This window comes from Bombina bombina, chromosome 2, assembly GCF_027579735.1.
Source record: "Bombina bombina isolate aBomBom1 chromosome 2, aBomBom1.pri, whole genome shotgun sequence".
NCBI classification, from domain to species: domain Eukaryota; kingdom Metazoa; phylum Chordata; class Amphibia; order Anura; family Bombinatoridae; genus Bombina; species Bombina bombina.
This window is the reverse complement of record NC_069500.1, coordinates 245719162-245742750: the sequence shown is the minus strand read 5'-3', so window position 1 is coordinate 245742750 and position 23589 is coordinate 245719162. Positions and strand designations below refer to the sequence as shown.

Here is a 23589-nt window from a genome sequence, read left to right as displayed (position 1 = left end):
TTATTCCAATTCCTTATTTTTTATGCTTTCGCACTTTTTTCTTATCACCCCACTTCTTGGCTATTCGTTAAACTGATTTGTGGGTGTGGTGAGGGGTGTATTTATAGGCATTTTGAGGTTTGGGAAACTTTGCCCCTCCTGGTAGGAATGTATATCCCATACGTCACTAGCTCATGGACTCTTGCTAATATGAAAGAAATGAATTTATCAGGTAAGTTCTTACATAAATTATGTTTTTTTAAAAACGGGCTTTCATTCACCAACGTTTACCTTCACTTTAATCACAGTTAGAGAAAAGTTTCCTAGCTGTTCCTGTTACCTCCGTTTCACCTCACAGTCAGGGGAGGTACAGGGATCTTACACACATAATGATGTGATTACTGCTTCACCTATCTCAAAAAAAATCATAACACAATTATGATAACTTTGAAAAAGAAGCAGTTACTAAAACACACCAGCCCAGAGTGATGTGAAAAATGTATTCATCTCCATTGACACGTGTGTGTGTGTGTGTGTGTGTGTCAGTACTGACACCTGAATAAAAGGCTATTTCCTACAGGCATGACATTTTTATATAAAAAAAAAATGTAAAAGAATGCACCTTGCACAAGTGCTTTAATTACAAATAGATATGAATGGATCAGCCAGTCATCTGCCTCAGTTGGTTCCTACAGCAGCCATTGATCTCCACGAGTGCACCCAGCTCACTGCTATTTGGATTTCTATTTAAGATCTAGAGTTCCCTGAAGACAAATCAGTGGTCTAATAGTAAAAACCAACAAAACTTCTTTACAATTAAAATAAGGTTATTTTGACTTTTTTATCACATTAAATATAAAAATATAGTATAAATTGTTCTTCATAGTGTAAAAACAAGCCTATAACTGATTCTGTTTCCGTTTTGTCACTTAGTGTGACTTTGTGATAAGCCCGTAGTAGATGAGACTACAAGTTTAAAAACAAATTCCAGTATGAATTTAAAAAAAAAATGGTAACCTGCTTTACTGGATGTGTCTGGATTCGAATAAGGAAACATTATTAGCTGTTCGCTTTCAGACTCAAATGTCTTTGGCTTCTTTTATTGGTTTGAACAAATTAGCTAACCACAAACCCATTTCATACAGCTCAAGTAAAGGAAATCTGAGGAAATCAGGTCATGAGAATTCTCAGAATACAATTTTATGTTTTCTTGCTCTATGATCCTACTGAAAGCTAAACTCTGGGAGTACACGTGTTCACTTCTTTTTTTTTTTTTTTTTTTTTAACTTTTATTTATAACCAGCAGTATGTGCCATAAAGAACAAAAGTAAATCACATTATGGTTGTTGCGCCACGCAGGGCCAGATACAGCATAACATAAAAAAACAAATCAAAAAAAAGGAAGAAAAAAAAGAAAAAGAAATCTACAATCGATAGGTATAATTATAACATCCTATACTTTGTACAACATTAGGTTTTGCCCCAGAGTGGTTCTCTTGATTCTAGACATAGACTACTGGAATTTTATTTCCCCTTTTTTTTTTTTTTACTTTCCTTCAAACAATTTTTACAGGTCATAATTTAAAAGGTAAACATAGAATCATGACAACATACTTTGCATGAGTTAGATGTATATATGTTCCAGGAGATTAAGACAGAAAAGTCATATTATGAAAAAAAAAAAAAAAACCTACCCTCTCTCCTCTCCCCCTCAACCCCTCAAGACTAGTCTAAGCTCGGTAACTCCAGTACCAGGTTTAATACCAAGAAATTGGAAATAAATCTCTTAATATAAGACCCTCAAAATATTCCGATTTATGGAACTTTTTAGTTAATATGTATTGTGTGGAGATAGGAAATGATTGAATGATCCCCAACCAGTTATTAAAGAAACTTTGGATTTGTCTCTTCTGCACATGTATTATATTATGTTGTTCAAAAATAATTTGTGATTTGACTGCTTCAATAAATGCCCAAAATGGGGGAACATTTTTACTCTTCCAGTTTCTCAAAATTAAATTACGGACCAGTAAAATTATAGTATTAATGGTACCCTGATTCCGATCCTCTGTGTAAAGCAAAAAGATTCTGTTTGGCGTAAGAGGAGGGAAACTTAATAAATACTTGTTTAACCAGCAGTTAACTTTCTGCCAGAGTTGTTGTATTTTAGGGCAAAACCAAAAGCAGTGAAGCAAATCATCCCCCGGACTAGAACATTTATAGCAACAACCTACATGGCCTATATTCCATTTAGCAAGTCTCTTTGGTGAGATATAAGTATTATTGAGGAGCTTTAAATGTTATTCTTTCCATGTGGAATGTAAAGGGGCCGTGGTCATCCACAAAAGGCCTTTCTTAATATTATCATAATTACTCTCTTCAAAATATTTTGACCAATAGGCTGACAATTGATCTATATTTAATTGGCCCTGCTTGGCCAGGAGTGTCTTATACAATAAGGAGATTGATCGATTCCCCTGTCTATATATGTTTATAAAGTCTCCAATTTTATCAAACACGTGTTCACTTCTGTTCATTTTAGGAAATGAAGTATGTAGAAAGCTATTTGTTTTTTTATTATTGTTTCACAACCATTGTTCAGTTTTTAACTTTTCTTTTCAACATATCTTCTTAGAATGCAACTTGTGCCAGTGTAATTTTTCATGTATTGTCATTTTAGATTTTTAAAGGGACAGTCTACACCTTAGTCATCTTAAAGTTTTACCTTTAGATTAGGCTGCAAATAGCCTCCTGCATCCTATTCTATATCATGCAGCAGGAACGGTTAAAAAGTTATTTTTAAAAATAAATATTGTTTCTGGACACTTTGAAATGGATGCCAAGCTCATCCCACTGATGACATCATGATCTGGGCTGCATACGGTGTCCAATCACAAAAGGCTCACTAGTTGGATTCAACAGTCTCTCAATGCTATTCAGCAGAGTGCCTAGATGCAGACCGTGATGTCATCAGTGGGCGGATCTTGGCAGCCATTTAAGGTGGCTATAAACAACGCCACTACGACGCCAGCACCCTCCACGCGCTCAACACCGGTAGATCGTCCGCCTGCCACCACGCATCCCCGACCAACACCTTTGGACCTTTTACCTGCCGCAACTGCTCCTTCCCCTCCCTCCGGACCACAACCCAGCCAACAAACCCTCCCAAAAACAACCGCAATTACCTCAATTGCATCCTCCTCAACACCTGCTCCATCCACAAGCACGCCCTCGAAATCTGGAACCTGCTAGACTCCACCTCCCCAGACGTCGCCTTCCTTACCGAAACCTGGCTAAACCCCACATCAGCGCCGTACATCGCCACTGCAATACCCGAAGGCTACAAGATCTGCCACAAAGACCGCAGCAACTGACCTGGAGGAGGCATCGCCATAATCCACAAACGCACCATCCAAGTCGCAACCAGCTCCGACGACCACTCGCCAGGCCTAGAACACCTACACTTCAAGATCCAGGTCAACCCCAACACCACCCTCCGCGGAACACTCATCTACAGACCTCCCGGACCTCGCCCCGCCTTCTGTTGCTCCATCACCGACCACATCGCACCCCATGCCCTTGCCTCAACGGACTACATCCTCCTCGGTGACCTCAACTTCCATCTTGATAACCCCAACGATCACAACACCTCCACCCTCCTGGAAAACCTCGGAACCATCGGACTGAAGCAACTTGTAAATTACCCAACCCACTCAGCCAGCCACACCCTCGACCCAATCACCTCAGGCATCCACATCTCAGTCAATAACATCACCAAACTCCTCTGGACTGACCACCACTGCATACACTTCTCCTTCAACAAACCGACCACCCACCTCCAACAGTACCACCCGCCCCGCAGAAACTGGAACAACATCACCCACGACCAACTACACCGCACCCTAAACAAATCCTCCCCATCTACTTCCACAGATGCCAACGCCTCCGCCCGCAACCTCCACCTCTGGATTACAGACTGCTCTAACATCCACGCCCCCCTCAAAAAACCGTCCAGCCGCCAAACCACCAACAAGGCCAGCTGGTTCACCCCGGCCCTTCAGGACTCCAAACGCCACTGCAGATGATTGGAAAAAACCTGGAGATCCAGCCATACCCTTCTGGAGAAATCTGCCATTAAGGAAGCAATCACCACCCACCACCACCTCATAAAAACCTCCAAAAAAAAGCTTTCCAAGACAGAATCAACTCTAACGCACACAACAGCAAGGAGTTGTTCTCAGTCATCAAGGAATTCTCTAAACCCAACAGCGACACCACCAACATCCCACCCTCCCAGGACCTCTGCAATACCCTCGCTGCCCACTTCCACCGCAAGATCCTCGACATCTAACAGTTTCACACCTCATATCTCAACCTCCACCACTCACTCCCCTACACCCAACGACACCCCTCCCAAATTTGCCCCCTCACCACAGAGGACACCCTACGAATCATGAAATCCATCCACTCCGGCGCACCCTCTGACCCATGCCGTCATCACATATTCAACAAAGCAAGCAACACCATCACCCCTGAACTCTGCCGCACCATCAACTGCTCTATCAAAACCGGCACCTTCCCGGATGTCTGGAAGCACGCAGAACTGAAACCCCTGCTGAAGAAACCCTCAGCAGACCCCACAGACCCGAATAACTACCGCCCCATCTATCTACTCCCCTTCCCGGCCAAAGTCATAGAGAAGTCCATCAACTCGCAACTTATTGACCACATTGAGGCCAACCACACCCTGGACCACTCCCAATCTGGCATCAGAAGCAACCACAGCACCAAGACCGCCCTCCTCACTGCCACAGATTACATCCGCGCCATGCTCGACCGAGGAGAAACTGCCGTCCTGATCCTCCTAGACCTCTCAGCAGCCTTTGACACAGTCGACCACAACACCCTCCGCACCCGCCTACACGACGCCGGCATACGCAGCAAAGCCCTGGAATGGATCACTTCCTTCCTCACAGGCAGGACCCAGAAAGTCAGACTTCCTCCCTTCGCCTCCAAACCCACACCAGTCAACTGTGGTGTACCGCAAGGCACTTCACTGAGCCCCACCCTCTTCAACATCTACATGGCCCCTCTCGCAGCCATCGTCCGACACGCCACAACCTCAACATCGTCTCCTATGCCGACGACACCCAGTTAATCATCTCACTCACCGAGATCCCACCACCTCCAAAAAGAACATCCACAAAGGCCTGACAGCAGTCGCCGCATGAATGAATGACAACCGGCTCAAACTGAACACAGACAAAACCGAAGTCGTCCTCCTCTGACCCAATAAATCCGCATGGGATGACTCCTGGTGGCCCACAGCCCTCGGTCACCCTCCAACCCCAACCGACCACGCACGAAATCTAGGCTTCATCCTGGACTCATCACTCTTCATGAACCAACAAATCAATGCCATCACCTCAACATGCTTCCACATTCTCCACCTGCTACGAAAAATCTTCAAGTGGATCCCTACAGAAACTAGGAAAACAGTCACCCACACCCTTGTCAGCAGCCAGTTGGACTACGGCAACGTACTCTAAGCCAGCTCCACCATCAAACTTCAAAAGAGACTCCAACGTATCCAGAACGCCTCAGCCAGACTCATCCTCGACATCCCTCTCCAATGCCACATCACAGAACACCTAAGGAACCTTCACTGGCTCCCCATCAACAGGAGAATCACCTTCAAGCTCCTTATCCACGTGTTCAAGGCCCTACACAACATCGGACCCGAATACATAAACCACCGCATAAATTTCTACACCCCCGCCAGACAACTACGATCGGCCGACCAAGCACTTGCAGTCATCCCCCGCATCAGCAAATCCACAGTGGGCGGAAGATCCTTCTCCCACATAGCAGCAAAGACATGGAACACCCTCCCGCTGCACCTCAGACAAACCACCTCCCTTACAAAGTTTAGAAAGGACCTCAAAACCTGGCTCTTCGACTGGACGCCCATCCCCTTCCCCCTCCTATCTGCTTTCCCTTAGCGCCTTGAGACCCTCACGGGTGATTAGTTTGCGCTCTATAAGTACCCAATAGATAGATAGATATAAAAAAATGGGGAAAAAACACACTTTATCTAACTTTGACCCCCAAATTTTTTTACACATCTACAACCACCAAAAACAACCATGCTAAATAGTTTCTAAATTTTCTCCTGAGTTTAGAAATACCCAATGTTTACATGTTCTTTACTTTTTTTTACAAGTTTTATAGTTCAATAAATACAAGTAGCACTTTGCTATTTCCAAAGCAATTTTTCTTTTTTCCAAAATTAGCAATAGTTACATTGTAACACTGATATCTGTCAGGAATCCCTGAATATCCCTTCACATGTATATATTTTATTTTAGTAAACAACCCAAAGTATTGATCTAGGCCTATTTTGGTATATTTCATGCCACCATTTCTTCGCCAAATGCGATCAAATAAAAAAAATTGTTCACTTTTTCACAAACTAGGTTTCTCACTGAAATGATTTACAAACACATCATGCAATTATGGTACAAATGGTTGTAAATGCTTCTCTGGAATACCCCACCCGCCCCTCTCTGTATCGATTGCCTAAAAAAGGATATTGCATGATGCCTCAACATCGAGGCATCACTGCAATACCCTGAAAGCATCTGGAAGTGATCACAATCTTTTCCAGTGCTTTAAACCCAATTTCAATTTTTCTTCATTCTCTTGCTATCTTTATTTAAAAAGCAAAATGTAAAGCTTATGAGCTGGCCCATTATGCTTGCTTATTGGTTTTGCTAATTGTAGCCACCAATAAGCAAGAATTATCCAGGGTGCTGAACCTAAATTGGGCTGACTACTAAGCTTTACATTCTGCTTTTTAAATAAAGATACCAAGAGAACGAAGAAAAATTGATAATAGGAGTAAAATAGAAGGTTGCTTAAAATTGCCTGCTCTATCTGAATCACGAAAGAAAAAATTTGTGTTCAGTGTCCCTTTAAAAAGTATTAACTACACTTTTTACTTTTGTTAGTACATTTTATGAAAAGAAGCATTTATTTTTGTTTTTTTACTATTATCAAGATTAAAAAGAAGAAATATTTTAACCATTGCAAAAGGTTTCTTTCAGATTTATGCATTTTAAGACAAAGTAATTGTTTCCTTGATCTCAAAACGTGATTTTAAATTATTTGTGTTTTGTCCATTTTCTACGTTTATAATTCATACTTGTGTAATTTGCAGGCTCTTTATGACAGAGGGTTCCCTGTTCCGAAACCTTATGATTACAATAGACATGCAGTGGTCATGGAGCTAATAAATGGATATCCATTGTAAGTACTTGACATTTTGCTTTTCTAATTAAAGGAATTGACTAGTCAAAATGAAACTTTCATGATTCAGATACAGCATGCAATTTTCTAATGTACTCCTATTATCAATTGTTCTTAGTTCTCTTGGTATCTTTATTTGAAAAAGCAAGAATGGAAGCTTAGGAGGCCGCCCTCCTGGGTAGCGCTTGCTGATTGGTGTCTAAATGTAGCTACCAATCAGGAAGCGCTACCCAGGTTCTGAACCAAAAATGGTAATTTAATCTTGTTACACTATTATTATTTAGGGCCCAATGCTCATTTCAGTCTTGCACAGCTTAGGGCAGGCAAAATGATAGATAAAAGTGGGCTGACGCTCGCTGTACAGACAAGTGGCCATAGGAAAGTATATGGCTTACTGCCTTTAAGGATTCCCAGTACATTGTCAGTAAATACAAATATCAGCAGTGTGGAGGGACAATTTTTCAAGACATGTTTACACAACATATAATGTGCGTGCCGTAAATATAAAATTGTTTCTGTTTTGCAATAGTTTAAATAATCTCTATGCAAATAAGTTTCACAGAAAATGCAGAAGATGTCTTATAATTGCTCATCTCACCACTGAAAGGGGTGGGTGAGCCAGGTAAGTGAAAATGTTCACCAAAGCTAGTGTGTATTGTTTATAACATACATTTTCCCATTGTTTTACATGTTACTCTCATGGAAAAAGACAATAGCCACAGGTTTTTAGTTTTATAATAGTGTTGTTGTTTTTTTAAAACATTGCACTATATTTTGTAAGCCACTACAGTCTCACATCTTTAAAGTAAGTTCAAACTGTACTGAATAGGCTTACTTCTAATATTGCAATCACAGTGTTCCAAACGTGTTTAATTTTATGAGCACTTTTGGTATAGTGCGACTGTGATAATAGAATTAAAGCGTAAGTTCATAGTTAATGATTTAGTTCTCATACTGTGGTTGCAAAGTACCAAATGTGTTACTAAAATTAAAGAAATTTTTGGTACTGTATGAGCTTACTTTAAAGTTTTGTGTGGCTGTAAAAATACAATGGTAAAGGGACACGAAACACACATTTTTCTTTGATTCTTATAGAGAATACATTTTTAAATAACTTTCCAATTTACTTCTATTATCAAATGCACTTCATTCTCTTGGTATCCTTTGTTGAAAGAGCATTAATGCACTACTGGGAGCTAACTGAATACATTGGTTAACCAATGGCAAGAAGCATATAAGTGCAGTCACCAATCGGCAGCTATCTACCCACTCCTGAGCCTTCTTAGGTATACTTTTCAACAAAGGATACCAAAACAATAAAGCAAATTAGATAATAAAAGTAAAGTACAAAGTTGTTTAAAAGTGTATACTCTATCTGAATCATGAATAAAATATGTAACTTAAAAAGCAGGTACTGCACTTAAAGTAATTGTAAAGTTATGCACTTTAAGACATAGTATATACAATTAATCTTAAAAACAGGTGCACATTCATTCATTTTTTTTAAAAGACCGTTCCTTTGTAAAATAATTACCGTTTAGTTATGGCAAACACCCAGCCATTCCTCCACCTGCATCTCATACTATATTTAGTTTATTCATGACTATTCTGGCCTCATCCAATCGTTGCATGCCTCATTTGGTTTCATCCAATCGTTGCATGCCTCATTTGGTGTGCAGCTTATGGGGCACGCAACGATTGGATGAAACCAGATTCATCATCGGTCAACTAAATACAGTATGAGATGCAGGCAGTGGAACAGCAGGATGTTTGCCATAACTAAACGGTAATCAGTAATTAATGAAAGTGCAACTGTGTTTAAGAATCATTTTATATACTATGTCTTAAAGTGCATAACTTTACAATCACTTTAAAGTACAGTTTAGTCTGAGGAAGGAGGGATCTAACAGAGCTCTTAACTCCCCTTTGTGCTAGAGGGATAAAAAAAAGAGGATTACCATTGACACTAGGTGCAGTAACCCACAATTGTGAGCTGTGGAAATTATTTTTGCTTTTTGAAGTCACGTTTCATGATTCAGATAGCGCATACTTTTAAAAATGTTTCCCTTTTACTTGTTAAGTTATTTCTGTTGATACCATCAGCTTCTTTACTTCATTTAGAATCTAAATTTAATTAGTAGGTTGCAGATTCTGTTTTTGTGTCTAACACATCTTTGCCTTCAGAATTCGGTTTATTTTATCTGTGAAATTAACAGCAAGAAATTTTTATTTCTATATTTTTTTAATTAAATCACATATTTGCCCTTTTGTTTAGGATTATTTACTGAGCTTTTATTTTCCTTTAACAAAATTTAACCAAAACTTAAATACAAATTTTACAAAGTTTATATTTTCTTTTAGGAATTAATCGCAGCAGTACAGTAATTTGCAGAATTCCTACATGGGGTTTTTTTTTTTAGGTTTTTTTTTATCTTTTCTGACCTGGACCTCCATTACATATGCAGCGTCGCCCGCAAAATCCTCCGCCGCCAGATTTTACTCGATTTTGGTATTACATATACGGCGTAGCATACAAGTTACGCGCGTATATTTCACCCGTTGCTTGCAATTATTACTCCCATAGGCTAACATGGGACCGCGTCGTAAATCGGTATCCAATATCCAGCGCAAGGTCTTACGTGGCGAAAATGGAGAAATCTTACTCCATTTTTACCTCGCCATAAAAGGCAGCCGTAGCAGGCCTTGTGCTGAGTATGGGAGCACCTTAACTCCTGAAAATGCCTGCAAAAATAAACTAACACCTAACACTACCCCCTTGAAGATCACCCTACCTTGAGCCGTCTTCACCCAGCCGGGCACAAGTGGACCTCCAGACCGGCAGAAGTCTTCATCCGATCCAGCCAGAAGAGGACCTCCAGACCGGCAGTAGTCTTCATCCAGACGGCATCTTCTATCTTCTTCCATCCGGAGCGGAGCGGGTCCATCTTGAAGAAGGGACGCCATCTTGGATGACGTCACTTAAAGGACCCTTCATTCTTCAGTCGCTGTCGGATTGAAGAGGATGCTCCGCGTCGGATGTCTTCAAGATGGACCCGCTCCGCTCCGGATGGAAGAAGATAGAAGATGCCGCCTGGATGAAGACTTCTGGAGGTCCTCTTCTGGCTGGATTGGATGAAGACTTCTGCCGGTCTGGAGGTCCACTTGTGCCCGGCTGGGTGAAGACGGCTCAAGGTAGGGTGATCTTCAAGGGGGTAGTGTTAGTTTTTTTTTAAGGGGGGATTGGGTGGGTTTTAGAGTAGGGTTGGGTGTGTGGGTGGTGGGTTGTAATGTTGAGGGGGGGGTGAGTATTGTCCTTTTTTTTTTTTTTTTTTTTTTTTTTACAGGTAAAAGAGCTGATTATCTTGGGGCAATGCCCTGCAAAAAGTCATTTTAAGGGCTACTGGTAGTTGATTAGATTAGGGGGTGTTTTTATTTTGGGGGGCTTTTTTATTTTCATAGGGATTAGGTGTAATTTATTTAAAATTTTGTAATTTTATTTTTTATTTTCTGTAATCTTAGTTTTTTTTATTTTCTGTAATTCTTGCTTAAAGGGACAGTCTACTCCTGAATCTTGATTAGATTGCCCCTTTAATTTATACTTAGTTTATTTGTATTTTAGAAGTAGTGTAAATTTTTTTATATTTAATGATAACGTTAGTATTTTGTTAGCTAATTTGAGTTTATTTAGGGGGGGTTAGGTTAGTTTAGGTTTATTGCATTGTGGGCTATGGCGGTTTAGGGGTTAATACTTTATTAGGTTTATTGCGTTGTGGGTTAATGGCGGATTAGGGGTTAATATTTTTAAAAGGTAGTTTGCAATGTTTGGGTTGGCGGATTTAGGGGTTAATAATTTAGTTTTTACTTGCGGTGTGGGTTTGATGGCGGATATAGGGGTTAATAGTTTAAATAGGCATATTGCGTTGTGGGGGGTTGTCGGTCTAGGGGTTAATACATTTAATATTAGTAATGAGAGGGGGGATTGCGGATATACGTGTCTGGCTTATTTTTTATGAGGCGTGTTAGACTTTTACGGGAGATTTGTTATTTTATTTACTTTTCTTAGGCGCCTGCAGTTTCTAAAGTGCTGTAAGTCACTAGCGACTTCAGAAATTTGTCTTTCGCTCATTTCTGGACATCGCTAGTTTATCAGACTTACGGCACTTTATGAACTGCCGGCGGGGTTTATGTAATACCCCGATGTGCGAGGTGAAATTACGGACAGCGCAGGTTCCCACGCTTGCGCCGAAACCTGCGCCGTATATTTGATCGCGCCCGTGATCGGTATATTTTCTTCCTCAACCAAATAATGTTCTACACTGAATCTTTGATTTGGTTCTTTGATTTCTTATTACTCTCTCTCCCTTCATACCTTTTTTATAGTGTAGGGAACCCTGCCCATCCCTCCACCTACTCACTGGGCTGTCCACCCACTGTAATCCTTCGCTCCCACTCTGCACCATGAAATGATAATTACAGAGAGTTACATAGACAGTGTCACTCTCTTTAGCAATCATCGATCTGGCTTCATATACTAAGGAAGCATGATCAGTCCTCCCTTACCATATGAAGGCAGGTGTAGTCTCCACTGTTTAAGCTGACAGTGGGGTCCGCACTATGAACCACAGTGTTTGACGTAGGTACTAAATCAACAAAGTACATTGGGCAAAGTATTGTGTGACATAGTACCTACGTCCAATTGGCGCAAATGGTTACAGCTAGCTGGGGAACTGCTACTTCCTGCAGACAGCTTGCATTGACATCTATTGGGGTGCCCTTTTCCTTGCTTTTGTTTTTATAGAAAAAAAAAAAAAAACGTGTGTATGTATATGTGTGTGTGTGTGTGTGTATGTATATGTGTATATATATATATATATATATATGTATATGTGTGTATATATATATATATATATATATGTATATATATATGTGTATATGTATATGTATATATATGTATATGTGTGTATATATATATATATATATATATATATATATGTATATATATATGTGTATATGTATATGTATATATATGTATATATATATATATATCAAAATAACAAGAGTATTGCATTGAGCAATGATACTTTTTTTATTGGACTAACTATACATTTATAAGATGACAAGCTTTCGGAAGAGTTCCTTCCTTTATCAAGTCTGAAGCAATACTTGATAAAGGAAGGAACTCTTCCGAAAGCTTGTCATCTTATAAATGTATAGTTAGTCCAATAAAAAAAGTATCATTGCTCAATGCAATACTCTTGTTATTTTGATATCTAAATCTCTGGACTAACATGGCTACTCCAATATATATATATATATATATATATATATATATATATATATATATATATATATATATATATATATATAATGTGTGTGTCTGTCTGTCTAACTAGTCCTTCTTTTTTTTCTTTTTTTAAAGTCCTGGACCACAGTGACCTCATGTTTTTATTTCTTGTTGGTCTAAAAATAGCATGATTTTGCCTAACCTCAACAAGAAGAATAATCCCCCTTTAAAAGAGATGGAGAGAAATTCCACCTTTTCGTGTGGATATAAGATCACTCGCTTTTCATTCCATAAACCATTCTATTTTTTATGGTTAGGCACCCTAATTGGGCACCTAATTTTTCCTATTTACTGCTATGTATTTAGTTACCAACATAATGTACGCAAAGTTTATATTCAAAGATTTTTGTTGTTTTTTATTGGATTAATGTAATCCTTTAAATTTGTAATATTCTGTTCCATGTGTCTATTTTTTAACACTTATAAGTGTGTGTATCTTGGTAGTGTTTTTTTTTGCGAGCAACTCCAATATAACAATATATAGAAGGGACCAAATCTTAGTGTTTATTCATCCTTAAGATTAGTAGATAACTTGTCTATATTTCCTATTTAAACAATTTTGTAATGTGTTTCTTTTATTAATTGTTTAGGTGCCAAATATGCCAAATTGAAGATCCAGCATCATTATATAATGAATTAATGGAAATGATAGTAAAACTTGCCAACCATGGTCTTATCCATGGTGACTTCAATGAGTTTAATCTAATGCTGGATGAAGAAGATCACGTTACCATGATTGATTTCCCACAAATGGTATCCACATCTCATGCTAACGCTGAATGGTTAGTCATATTTAGTACTAAGCAGCTAAGTGTGCTCAGTTTTTATTTGTGATATTTTATGTTAATATTTGTCTTTAACCTTCCAGTTTACTCTTCACATAGATCAAGAACAATGACAAGTTGTCCTTGAGATGATTAATAGTTAAAGTGAGAAGTGCTAGGAAGAAGCATTTGAGTAATTGACTGCGGCATTATACTCACATAAACCATGGCACTGCAATTCACATGCTGCCCTCTATCAGTCTAAATTTTCTTGTGCCTGAAGAACTAATAACCACATATTTTCTAGATGATGTGACAGGATTTTACAGTAATGAGATAAAAAATTGTCTTTCTCTACCCAAGTGTGACATTTACATGCCAATAAATCCCAAAACCTTTTATCCCTTTATTAATAAGAGGAATTTAATATTGTGCCCTTAACTAGACAGGAAAGGGTACAGTATGGTGTAGCTGTTTCCAAAGCAACTTTTTCTAGTAAAAAAAAAAACAACTCGGACATTTAAAGGTCTGAGATTGGCAACACACATGTTAAAGGTGCCAGTCTTGGAGCTTACACAGCGTCTGATTTATAAAATTCCCCCCCCCCCCTACAGAATGTGCACGTCTCGTATAACAATTAAAGTATAAGCACACCAATTTGCAGCTCCCAATGTTCCAACATCATAACTGGGAGCATCTTCATGGTGCATATTTAGGAGTTTATGATGCAAAGGAAAAAAATACTCTCGACCAGGATTGGTCTGATTTCTGGAGTCTGAAATTTGAGAAACATACATTTTGAGAGCATATACGAACTTAAAGGACCATCAACTGTGACCATGTTTCTGAAGTTTAAGCTTTACTTATTCTAAGGATAGCCTTTTGCTTACTCCTGGCATTCGTTAATTCCCTTACAGTATTTGTCTTTCACACCTCTACTGGAAGTTTATTCCATGAATCCACCATACCTTCGGTAAAATGTGCTTCCTCAAACTACTACTAATCCTTCTTAGCAACATAAAAAGGTCCTCTAACTGCTCCATTCCAGTCTTCAGGTGTATGATTTTTATATGAAAGAGAAATGAGTACATTTTCAGGATACTGCACTTCCCTCATTATCTTGTATTTGAAAGTAATGAATAGACACTGAATTTATTTCTTGGATGAGTTAACTATTTTTATATATATCTCGACAGAACAAATATTTGAAGCCAGTTGTCGCTATTTGTTTAGCAGAGACTTCACAACTGATTTATGTCAGCAGAGACTCCATTGCTCAAGTGGATTGTTTGCTGCAATATTGCGTTACATAAGCGAAACACCTATTTTGTATGGTCTACAAGGACAGTTTGAACTCCTTGGTTATTGAAAGCGAATATAATTAATTTCCTAGTAAGGTAGTCATCATGATTTGCTCGATGTTGATGTTTTCCTGTTTCTTATTCAAACACTGCCACTTTATTGGTAAGCGCTATTAAGTTAAGCCAAGGGGGAAATTATCATAATTACCATAATTTCTATAATTGTTCCCTAAATGGCACTTATCAAGCTTTCCTCACCTATTTACTGAACCAAAATGGTATGTTACAGGAATGATACATATCTTTTCATGAAAATTGAGACAGTCCAAGAAAAGGACTGACTGTGAAAGGGGAAAGAAGTAAAGCATAATTTTCATCTTTTGTAAACCATCAGAAACCCACATTCTCATGATACCCCCCCATATATGAAAGAATATCTCCATTTTTTTCCCTTTAAAGCAGAACATAATTTACCAGATTCTCATTTCAAGAATAGCAATTAATTATTCAACAGTACACTATAAAGTGATACAAATCGGGTTGTCACTCCTTACAAAAAATAATCCCACCCACTTTAAAATAAGGTCTCTCATAACCCTATGACTGACAAATCAATATTCTAATGCATTGCCTTTTTATTATGTATTTGTCTATTAAGCAATTCTTCTGTATTTGATTATTTAACGGTGTGTTTCACACTTTCAGGTATTTTGAGCGAGATGTTAAATGTATTAGAGATTTCTTTATTAAACGCTTCAACTATGAAAGTGAACTCTATCCAACCTTTAAGGATATCCAGTAAGTAAAGTTGCGTTTTTTTTGTTTGTTTTTTTAACGTTCTACAATTGTTTCTGTACAACACTGAGCTGTAACACATTAGAACATTGTGACACGTTAACGTATTCCCCCATAGAAGTCAATAGAACTAAAAAAATAACTTAGCACCCTACTTACGTGTGAACCTGATCACATATTCTCAAGTGCGCTAACCCCACATGAAAATATTATTTCACATTCTACTGTTCTTCACATAGCAGAACATGTTCTATTTATTCATAAATACATATTTCTACGTATCTTTAATTTTTCTATATGTGCAGAGAGCATTGTTATGTGAAATATTTACAGTAAATTCACAGTATAACACTTTATTAAAAGGAATATTGCATAAATAATGCTTTAACATGTTTTCATTTACTAAACAGCAAAGGGCTCCAATGCACTTTTATATATATCTATATATGTATACATATGTTTTTATGTGTATATAGGTCTATAAATACATATATACACATGTAAATACATATGTAGCCACATATAACGTGTGTGTTTTTAAATATATGTACCCACATATAACGTGTGTGTGTGTTTATATATATATATATATATATATATATAAAATTATACACACATATAAATACATGTATATGTATATATCTCTATGTTAAAGCCCTTTGCAGCCTTTTTTTTCCCTGAGACCTCCTATCTTTGAGACCTTATAACTTTTTTTGTTTTTTGTGCATTTTTTTATATGTATATTTTTTTTTTATTAGTGTCATTATGAGTGTAACTGTAATGTATTCTTGATGTGTTTTGTGACACATTTTAGTTTTGCGAAACAGTTAACCAGAGCTCTGAGGGGGCGATATCCTTATACGCGTTAACTTTGTGTTTACGTTCAACTTGTAATACGAGAGATACATTTGACACATGCAAACACCCGCCATAAACCCCTTTTCGCTTGCTTGTAACTGTTAGAGCGCCACAAGTGTTTAATGTCCTTTATAAAGTGTGATTCTTATCAACATTATTTAGTACAATTGATCTTTTCTTCTTTTGTAAAGGAGAGAATGTTCACTTGATGTGGAGATTGCAGCCAGCGGCTACACTAAAGAAATGCAGGAGGATGATGATCTTCTTCACCCACTGGGCCCATATGATGAAGAGGAAACTAATGATGTGTGCAATGACCCCACAGAGGGAGAAAGAAACCAAGAGACAGTGTATAATGAGCAAATCCCTTTAGATGCACCTAGTACCCAGTCACTTATAGACTCTGCCCACAGCCAAGATGGTGAAACAGACAAAATGTTACAAAGCTTAGACATGGCTGAGTTCTCTTGTGCTTTGGCAGAACTAGAAGGTCACCCTGTTGTAAATAAACACAAGAATATCCCTGACACATCTGACATCACTGACTCTGTAGGTGATGAACTGATAGATGAAAATGTAAACTCGGCTGACCACAAAGGAAGTCCAGGAGAGGAGGAATATGAAGATGAATGCCCTGATCTAGTAGATCTGTCTGCAGCAAACAAGGGTTACAAACCATTCAGGTAATGTTTTGTGTCTTACAACGCTAGTTCCTATAGTTTAATCTGTAATGTTCTGGTCTTATAAAGCTGGCGTTTGTGTCCATTATTTCAATGTTGTGTAATAATGTATGCAATAGAAAGATTCTGATATTTTATATCCTTCCATAAGGCAGGGAGAGTCTACAACTTCATACCTTACTGTTGGGAAATACAATACCTGGCCACCTGGAGGAGGCAAAGACACCCCAGCCAAAGGCTTAAATATCCCTCCCACTTCCCCCTATCCCCCAGTCATTCTTTGCCTTTTCGTCACTATAGGAGGTGGCAGAGAAGTGTAGATTTGGATAGTCCTGTATGGGTATGTTCCCTTTGAGAAAGGACTGGAGTTTTAAGTAATCATGTCAACCTCTCAGTGAGAGTATTGATGAAAGTTAGTTTACAGATGCAGGGAAAGTTTTTTTGCGAACCCATCCAGACTGTCGCTAACCGCTCCTGAGCAATCAGTGTTGACGTGTTTCACTGCTTGTTGCTATACACTCAAGTCCATGTTAGAAGCGCTGCTGCAAGACTGTTACACTTGAGAGGCTGTGCCTGTTCCACATCATGGATCCTGGAGGGTAAGACCGTTTTTTATATATATACATTTTAAAACGCTATACAGGGTCACACTCCTTTTATACCTCGATAGGATCAAGGGTTAATATCTCCTTCACAGAGATTATTTAAACAGTTTGGGGATTTATATCTGCTTAATCTGAGAGTGTTTTAGGCTCATAGGCTGTGTGTTTTTAGCTTGGAACAAACAGGTTTCACTTTTTTGTTTTTGAAGTGTTGCGCAGCTCATAATAGCTTGGTGCCCTTTTTCATAGCAGGGGAAGTCCTGTCTTACGTACCACGTGACCGGGTGCGGTCTCTTTCATTAAGATCCTGCTGCAGACATCACTCCTGAGGAGAGCGTTTTCACTGTTGGGTCTAGGACATGGTGAGTGCCCCAGCCATTGGGAGTATTAAGGTGCGTTTTTTTTAAATAAAATCGTTTTCTTTTTGATTGTCATTCTGTGGGTATATACAAAGCTATGGAGGACTCTGATACTACATTAGAAGGTTCCACTCCTTCTGTACTGATTAATAATTCCTGTTTATATTGTGAGGAGGCTGTGGTTTGCCCGTCTGCTCAATTTTGTTTCGTTTGCCTAAACTCTGTTCTAAAGTATAAAAAGGGAGACAAGCCTGCTAATACTTCTCAGGAATTACTACCCTTTCTACATTACCACTCCACATGCAGTTCCCCGCGGCTTAACTAATCCTCCATCTGGAGGGGGCTTTTTTCTAGCGGACTTTACAGCGCAGTTACAATCGGCGGTGTCTGCGGCCCTGAGTGCCTTACCTCGCTCTAGCAAACTTAAGAGAAAGGTTAAACATAGTTCTCCTGACCAAGAGTCATCTAAATATTTGTTGGATTTAGCTGCTATATCCCAGCTTTCCGAGGATGAGTTAACCTCTGTAGCTTTTTGAGTCGGAGACTAAAGTTACTAATCCTCCTTCGGCGGAGGAGCCCTCCTTTAATAAAAAAAATGCTGATGCTCAATTTTAAATCTAAAGGAGGTTCTGTCTACTCTAAAAGTTTCAGAGGCTACACTCACTGAGGAGCCTAAGATCCCTAAATTAGATAGGGTTTACGAAGATAGGAAGGTCCCGCTGATTTTTCCTGTGCCAGTTAAGATGGTGAACATTATTAGTAACGAATGGTAAAGAGTAGGAACTTCTATTTCCCCCTAGTCTACTTTTAAAAAATTATTCCCAGTCCCTGACTCTTAATTAGATTTGTGGGGCTCCATCCCGAAGGTGGATGGCGCTATCTCCATGCTGGCTAAGCATACTACTATCTCTCTGGAGGATATTTCTTCTTTTAGAGAGCCTATGGATGAAAATGGAAACTTTTCTGAGGAAGATGTTTCAACATACAGGGTTTTTATTTCAACCGGCGGCAGCTGTAGCCGCAGTTGCTGGAGCAGCTACCTACTGGTGCGACACTGTCGAAGCTCATAGAGGTGGAGACACCCCTCGAGGATATTCAGGAGAGAATTATGGCACTGAGAATTGCTAACTCCTTCATCTGTGACGCGAATATGCAGATTATTTGCAGAAATGCAAAGGCTGCTGGCTTTGCGGTTCTATCCCGTCGTGCTTTCTGGTTGAAGTCTTGGTCTGCGGATATGACTTTTGAATCCAGACTTTATTTTATTCAGATCTAGGGCTGGACACTATTATCTCTACGGTTACCGGAGAGAAAGGTGCCTTCCTACCGCAGGATAAGAAGAATAGACCTAAGGGACGGCAACTAATTTTCGTTCCTTTAATGCTGACAAGTCGCAACGACAGCAGTCTTCTTCCAAGTCCGAGCAGCCCAAGAGTACTTGGAAGCCAGCTCACTCCTGGAATAAGTCCAAACAGACTAAGAAGCCTGCCAACAACAAATCGGAATGAAGGGGTGGCCCCCGATCCGGGATCTGATCGAGTAGGGGGCAGACTGTCTCTTTTTTCAGATGTTTGGTTCCAGGATTTACAGGATCCTTGGGTCCCTGGAGGTTGTATCTCAAGGATACAGGATAGGATTAAAGTCTCATCCGCCCATGGGCAGATTCCTACTCTCCAGTGTTTCGACAAGACCAGAAAAGAAGGCTGTCGTCTTAGGTTGCGTACAGGATCTCCCCTCTCTAGGAGTAATTGTCACAGTACTTACAGCAGAAAGAGGTTTGGGGTTTTATTTAAACCTTTTCGTGGTTCTAATCAAGGAGGGAACTTTCTGTCCAATTCTGGACCTAAAGTGCCTAAACAAGTTTCTGAGTGTTCCCTCTTTCAAGATGGAAACAATACGGTCAATCCTGTGTCTGGTTCAGGAAGGACAGTTTTTATGACCACAATAGACCTAAAGGATACATTTTCAGTTCCTGAGGTTTGCTTTTCTGTATTAGCACTTCCCGTTCATAGTTTTTCCGTTTGGCCTAGCTACTGCTCCAAGGATATTTACAAAGGTTCTGGGGGCTCTTCTACCCATTGCCAGAACACAAGGTTTTGCAGTAGCGCCTTACCTGGACAATATCTTGGTACAGGCATCATCTTTTCGTCTAACGGAAGAACATTCAGAGTCCCTTCTCAGTCTTCATCGATCACATGAATGGAAGATAGACTTGGGAAGGTGAATTTCCTGGGAACCATAATAGACTCCATATTCATGATAATATTCCTCACAGATCAGAGACGTTGCAAGCTAACTTTTGCATGTCTTGCCCTCCAGGCCTCCTCAAGACCCTTAGTGGCTCAGTGTATGGAGGTAATCGGACTCATGGTGTCCTGCATGGACATCATTCCTTTTGCCAGATTCCATCTCAGACTCTTACAACTATGCATGCTGAGACAATAGAACGTCGACCATTCAGATCTGTCTCAACAGATTGTGCTGGACAGCCAGTCGAGAGACTCACTCTCCTGGTGGCTTTGTCCAGATCTTCTGTCTCAAGGAACGTGCTTTTTGAGACCGTCCTGGGAGATTGTGACTATGGATGCAAGCCTTTCCGGCTGGGGAGCCATTTGGGGTGCCAAGAAGGCACACTGTATGTGGACTCAGGAGGAGTCCTCCCTTCAGATCAATATTTTGGAACTCCGGGCAATCTTCAATGCCTTGAAGTTTTGGCTCCTTCTGGGTTCGTCCCAGTTTATCAGATTCCAATCAGACAATATAACCTCGATTGCCTATATTATCCATCAAGGGGGAACGAGAAGTTCCTTGACGATGAGAGAAGTATCTCAGATACACTGTCAGCGATCCACATTCTGCATGTGGACAACTGGGAAGCGGACTTCCTCAGCAGGCAATCCTTTCACCCAGGGGAATGATTTCTTCACCCTGAGGTGTTTGCAGAGATATGCAGCGAGTGGGGGATGCCGGAGATAGATCTCATGGCATACCGCCTCAATACCAAGTTACCCAGGTACGGGTCGAGGTTGAGGGATCCTTAGGCCCAATTGATATATGCCCTATAAGTACCATGGAGGTTCAGTCTCGTATATCTTTTTCCTCTATTACCGCTTCCCCCTCGTGTGGTGGCTCGCATCAAGCAGGAGATTCTCTGAGGCTGACTGCGTGGAGATTGAACGCTTAGTCTTAGCCAAATGAGGATTCTCTGAGAGTGTTATCGACACTCTGGTTCAAGCTTGTAAGCCAGCTACTCGTCGTATCTACCATAAATTGTGGAGGACTTACTTGTACTGGTGTGAAGAGCGTGGCTTTTCCTGGCTTAAGGTTGCCAGAATTTTAGCTTTCCTCCAGGATGGACTGGAGAAGGGCCTATCTGCTAGTTCCCTGAAGGGACAGATATTGGCCCTGTCGGTGTTACTGCACAAAAGATTGTCTGAGCTTTCGGATGTGCAGTCCTTTGTTAAGGCTCTGGCTAGGATCAGACCCGTGTTTAGATCTGGGGCTCCGCCTTGGAGTCTCAATCTTGTTCTTGGTGTTTTTCAGCAGGCTCTGTTTGAGCCTATGCATGCTGTTGACATTAAATTGTTATCTTGGAAGGTTCTTTTTCTTTGTTGGCTATTGCCTCTGCGCGCAGAGTTTCTGCGATTTCTGCTTTGCAATGTGTGATCCCCCTTATCTGTTTTTTCATGCTGATAAGGCGGTTTTACACACTAAACTAGGATTCCTCCCTAAGGTGGTATTGAATCGTAGCATTAATCAAGAAATTGTTGTTCCTGCCTTGTGTCCTAATCCTTCTTCAGTGAAGGAATGCTTTCTTCACAATCTGGATGTGATTCGTGCCTTGAAGTTCTGTCTTCAGGCTACTAAGGAATTCAGACAATCTTACTCTTTGTTTGTCATCTATACCGGGAAGCATAAGGGGCAGAAGGCTACTACAACTTCTCTTTCTTTCTGGTTGAGGAGTGTCATCCGCTTAGTTTATGAGACAGTGGGATGACAGCCTTCTGAGAGGATAACGGTTTATTCCACTAGAGCAGTGGCTTCCTCTTGGGTTTTTAAGAACGAAGTCTCAATGGATCAGATTTGTAAGGTGGCTGGCTACCTGGTCCTCCTTACACACTTTTTCTAAATTTTACATGTTTGATGTGAAGCAGCTTTTGGGAGACAAGTTTTGCATGCAGTGGTGCCTTGAGAATTGGTTCCGCCTCTTTTTTTCTGTTCCCTCCCGTTATTCATTCAGTGTCCTCTGGATCTTGGGTGTAGCTTTCCCAACAGTAAGGAATGAAGTCGTTGACTCTCCCTGTCTTATGGAAGGAAAACATAATGCTTACCAGATAAATTCCTTTCCTTCCTGGTGGGGAGAGTCCACAACCCCGCACGTAATTTATTTTTTGATGGGCGACTCCCTTTTTATATTTTTCTTTTGGCACCTTGACGTTTCTCCTTACTTTCCTTGTTCCTTCGGCAGAATGACTGGGAGAAAGGGGAAGTGGGAGGGATATTTAAGCCTTTGGCTGGGGTGTCTTTGCCTCCTCCTGGTGGCTAGGTGTTGTATTTCCCAACAGTAAGGGATGAAGTCGTGGACTCTCCCTGCCAGGATGGAAAGGAATTTATCTGGTAAGCATAAATTATGGTTTTGTGTGAAAAATAAACATTTATTTATTTTCATTTGTTAAAATGATGGGTCAGGTAAACCTACAACTTTATCAACTTTCTCCAGCATATATTTTTGAATGCACAGTTTAGATACAAAACAAAAAAACTGCTGTACAGTTACTTGATTTAGTCTTCATTGTGACTGAGCCCTTCCCTGGTAACTTTACTGTGATGAAATTGTATTTCTGTTCTTGGTGAGAACATTGCACTTATTTCTGGGTAGCTTTCAATATATACAGCTACGGCACATACTGTTTTGTATCTATGGTAGCTGTGTGTATGTATATGTCATTTTTTTTTATAGGTTGAGTTATGTATCCATGCACTCATGTTTTGTAGAAAATGTATTTTTAAAAGCTGTAGCTAATTTATACTTAATCATATTGCACAACCTTTCTTTTAAGAAGTTAAATGATCATTCCAATAAATAGTATTTATATTTGTCTTTTAGAGATGAAGATAGCTGGCAGCATGTCAGTGAACACAGAGCACGAACTACAAGTGTTAATTCAGTAGCCACTCATGGTAGCTGTTCAACTATCCCCCCTGTAAGTACGAACCAATATTTTGTAGCCAAAAAAATGAACAAGCTATCTATATAAAGGTAGAATATAAAACACTTGATTTTTTTTATGTATGTATCATTTTTTTATCCCTGGGTTATACATTGATTATATTTTGCTTTATATAAACTTTATATATAAAGGGTAGGCATTAGCTTCCTTTAAATCATTATTTACATGTGTTAAAGCAAACAGGGAAATTATGTTACTAATGTTAGATTATGAGGATGAGGCCACTGTTTAAAATTTACATTGTTAAAGGGACAGTCTAGGCCAAAATAAACTTTCATGATTCAGATAGAGCATGTAATTTTAAACAATTTTCCAATTTACTTTTATCACCAATTTTGCTTTGTTCTCTTGGTATTCTTAGTTGAAAG

General features: G+C 39.6%; 1 protein-coding gene across 1 annotated transcript in view; it reads left to right on the top strand.

Moving 5' to 3' along the window:
• RIOK2 (RIO kinase 2) overlaps positions 1-23589 on the top strand; it is a 69629-nt gene that overhangs the window by 32346 nt on the left and 13694 nt on the right. Inside the window, exons 5-9 of the mRNA XM_053701511.1 lie at positions 7199-7287; positions 13222-13413; positions 15402-15494; positions 16541-17032; positions 23098-23194. Of these exons, the coding sequence (XP_053557486.1) occupies positions 7199-7287; positions 13222-13413; positions 15402-15494; positions 16541-17032; positions 23098-23194 (963 nt within the window). The remainder of the gene's footprint in view (positions 1-7198; positions 7288-13221; positions 13414-15401; positions 15495-16540; positions 17033-23097; positions 23195-23589) is intronic.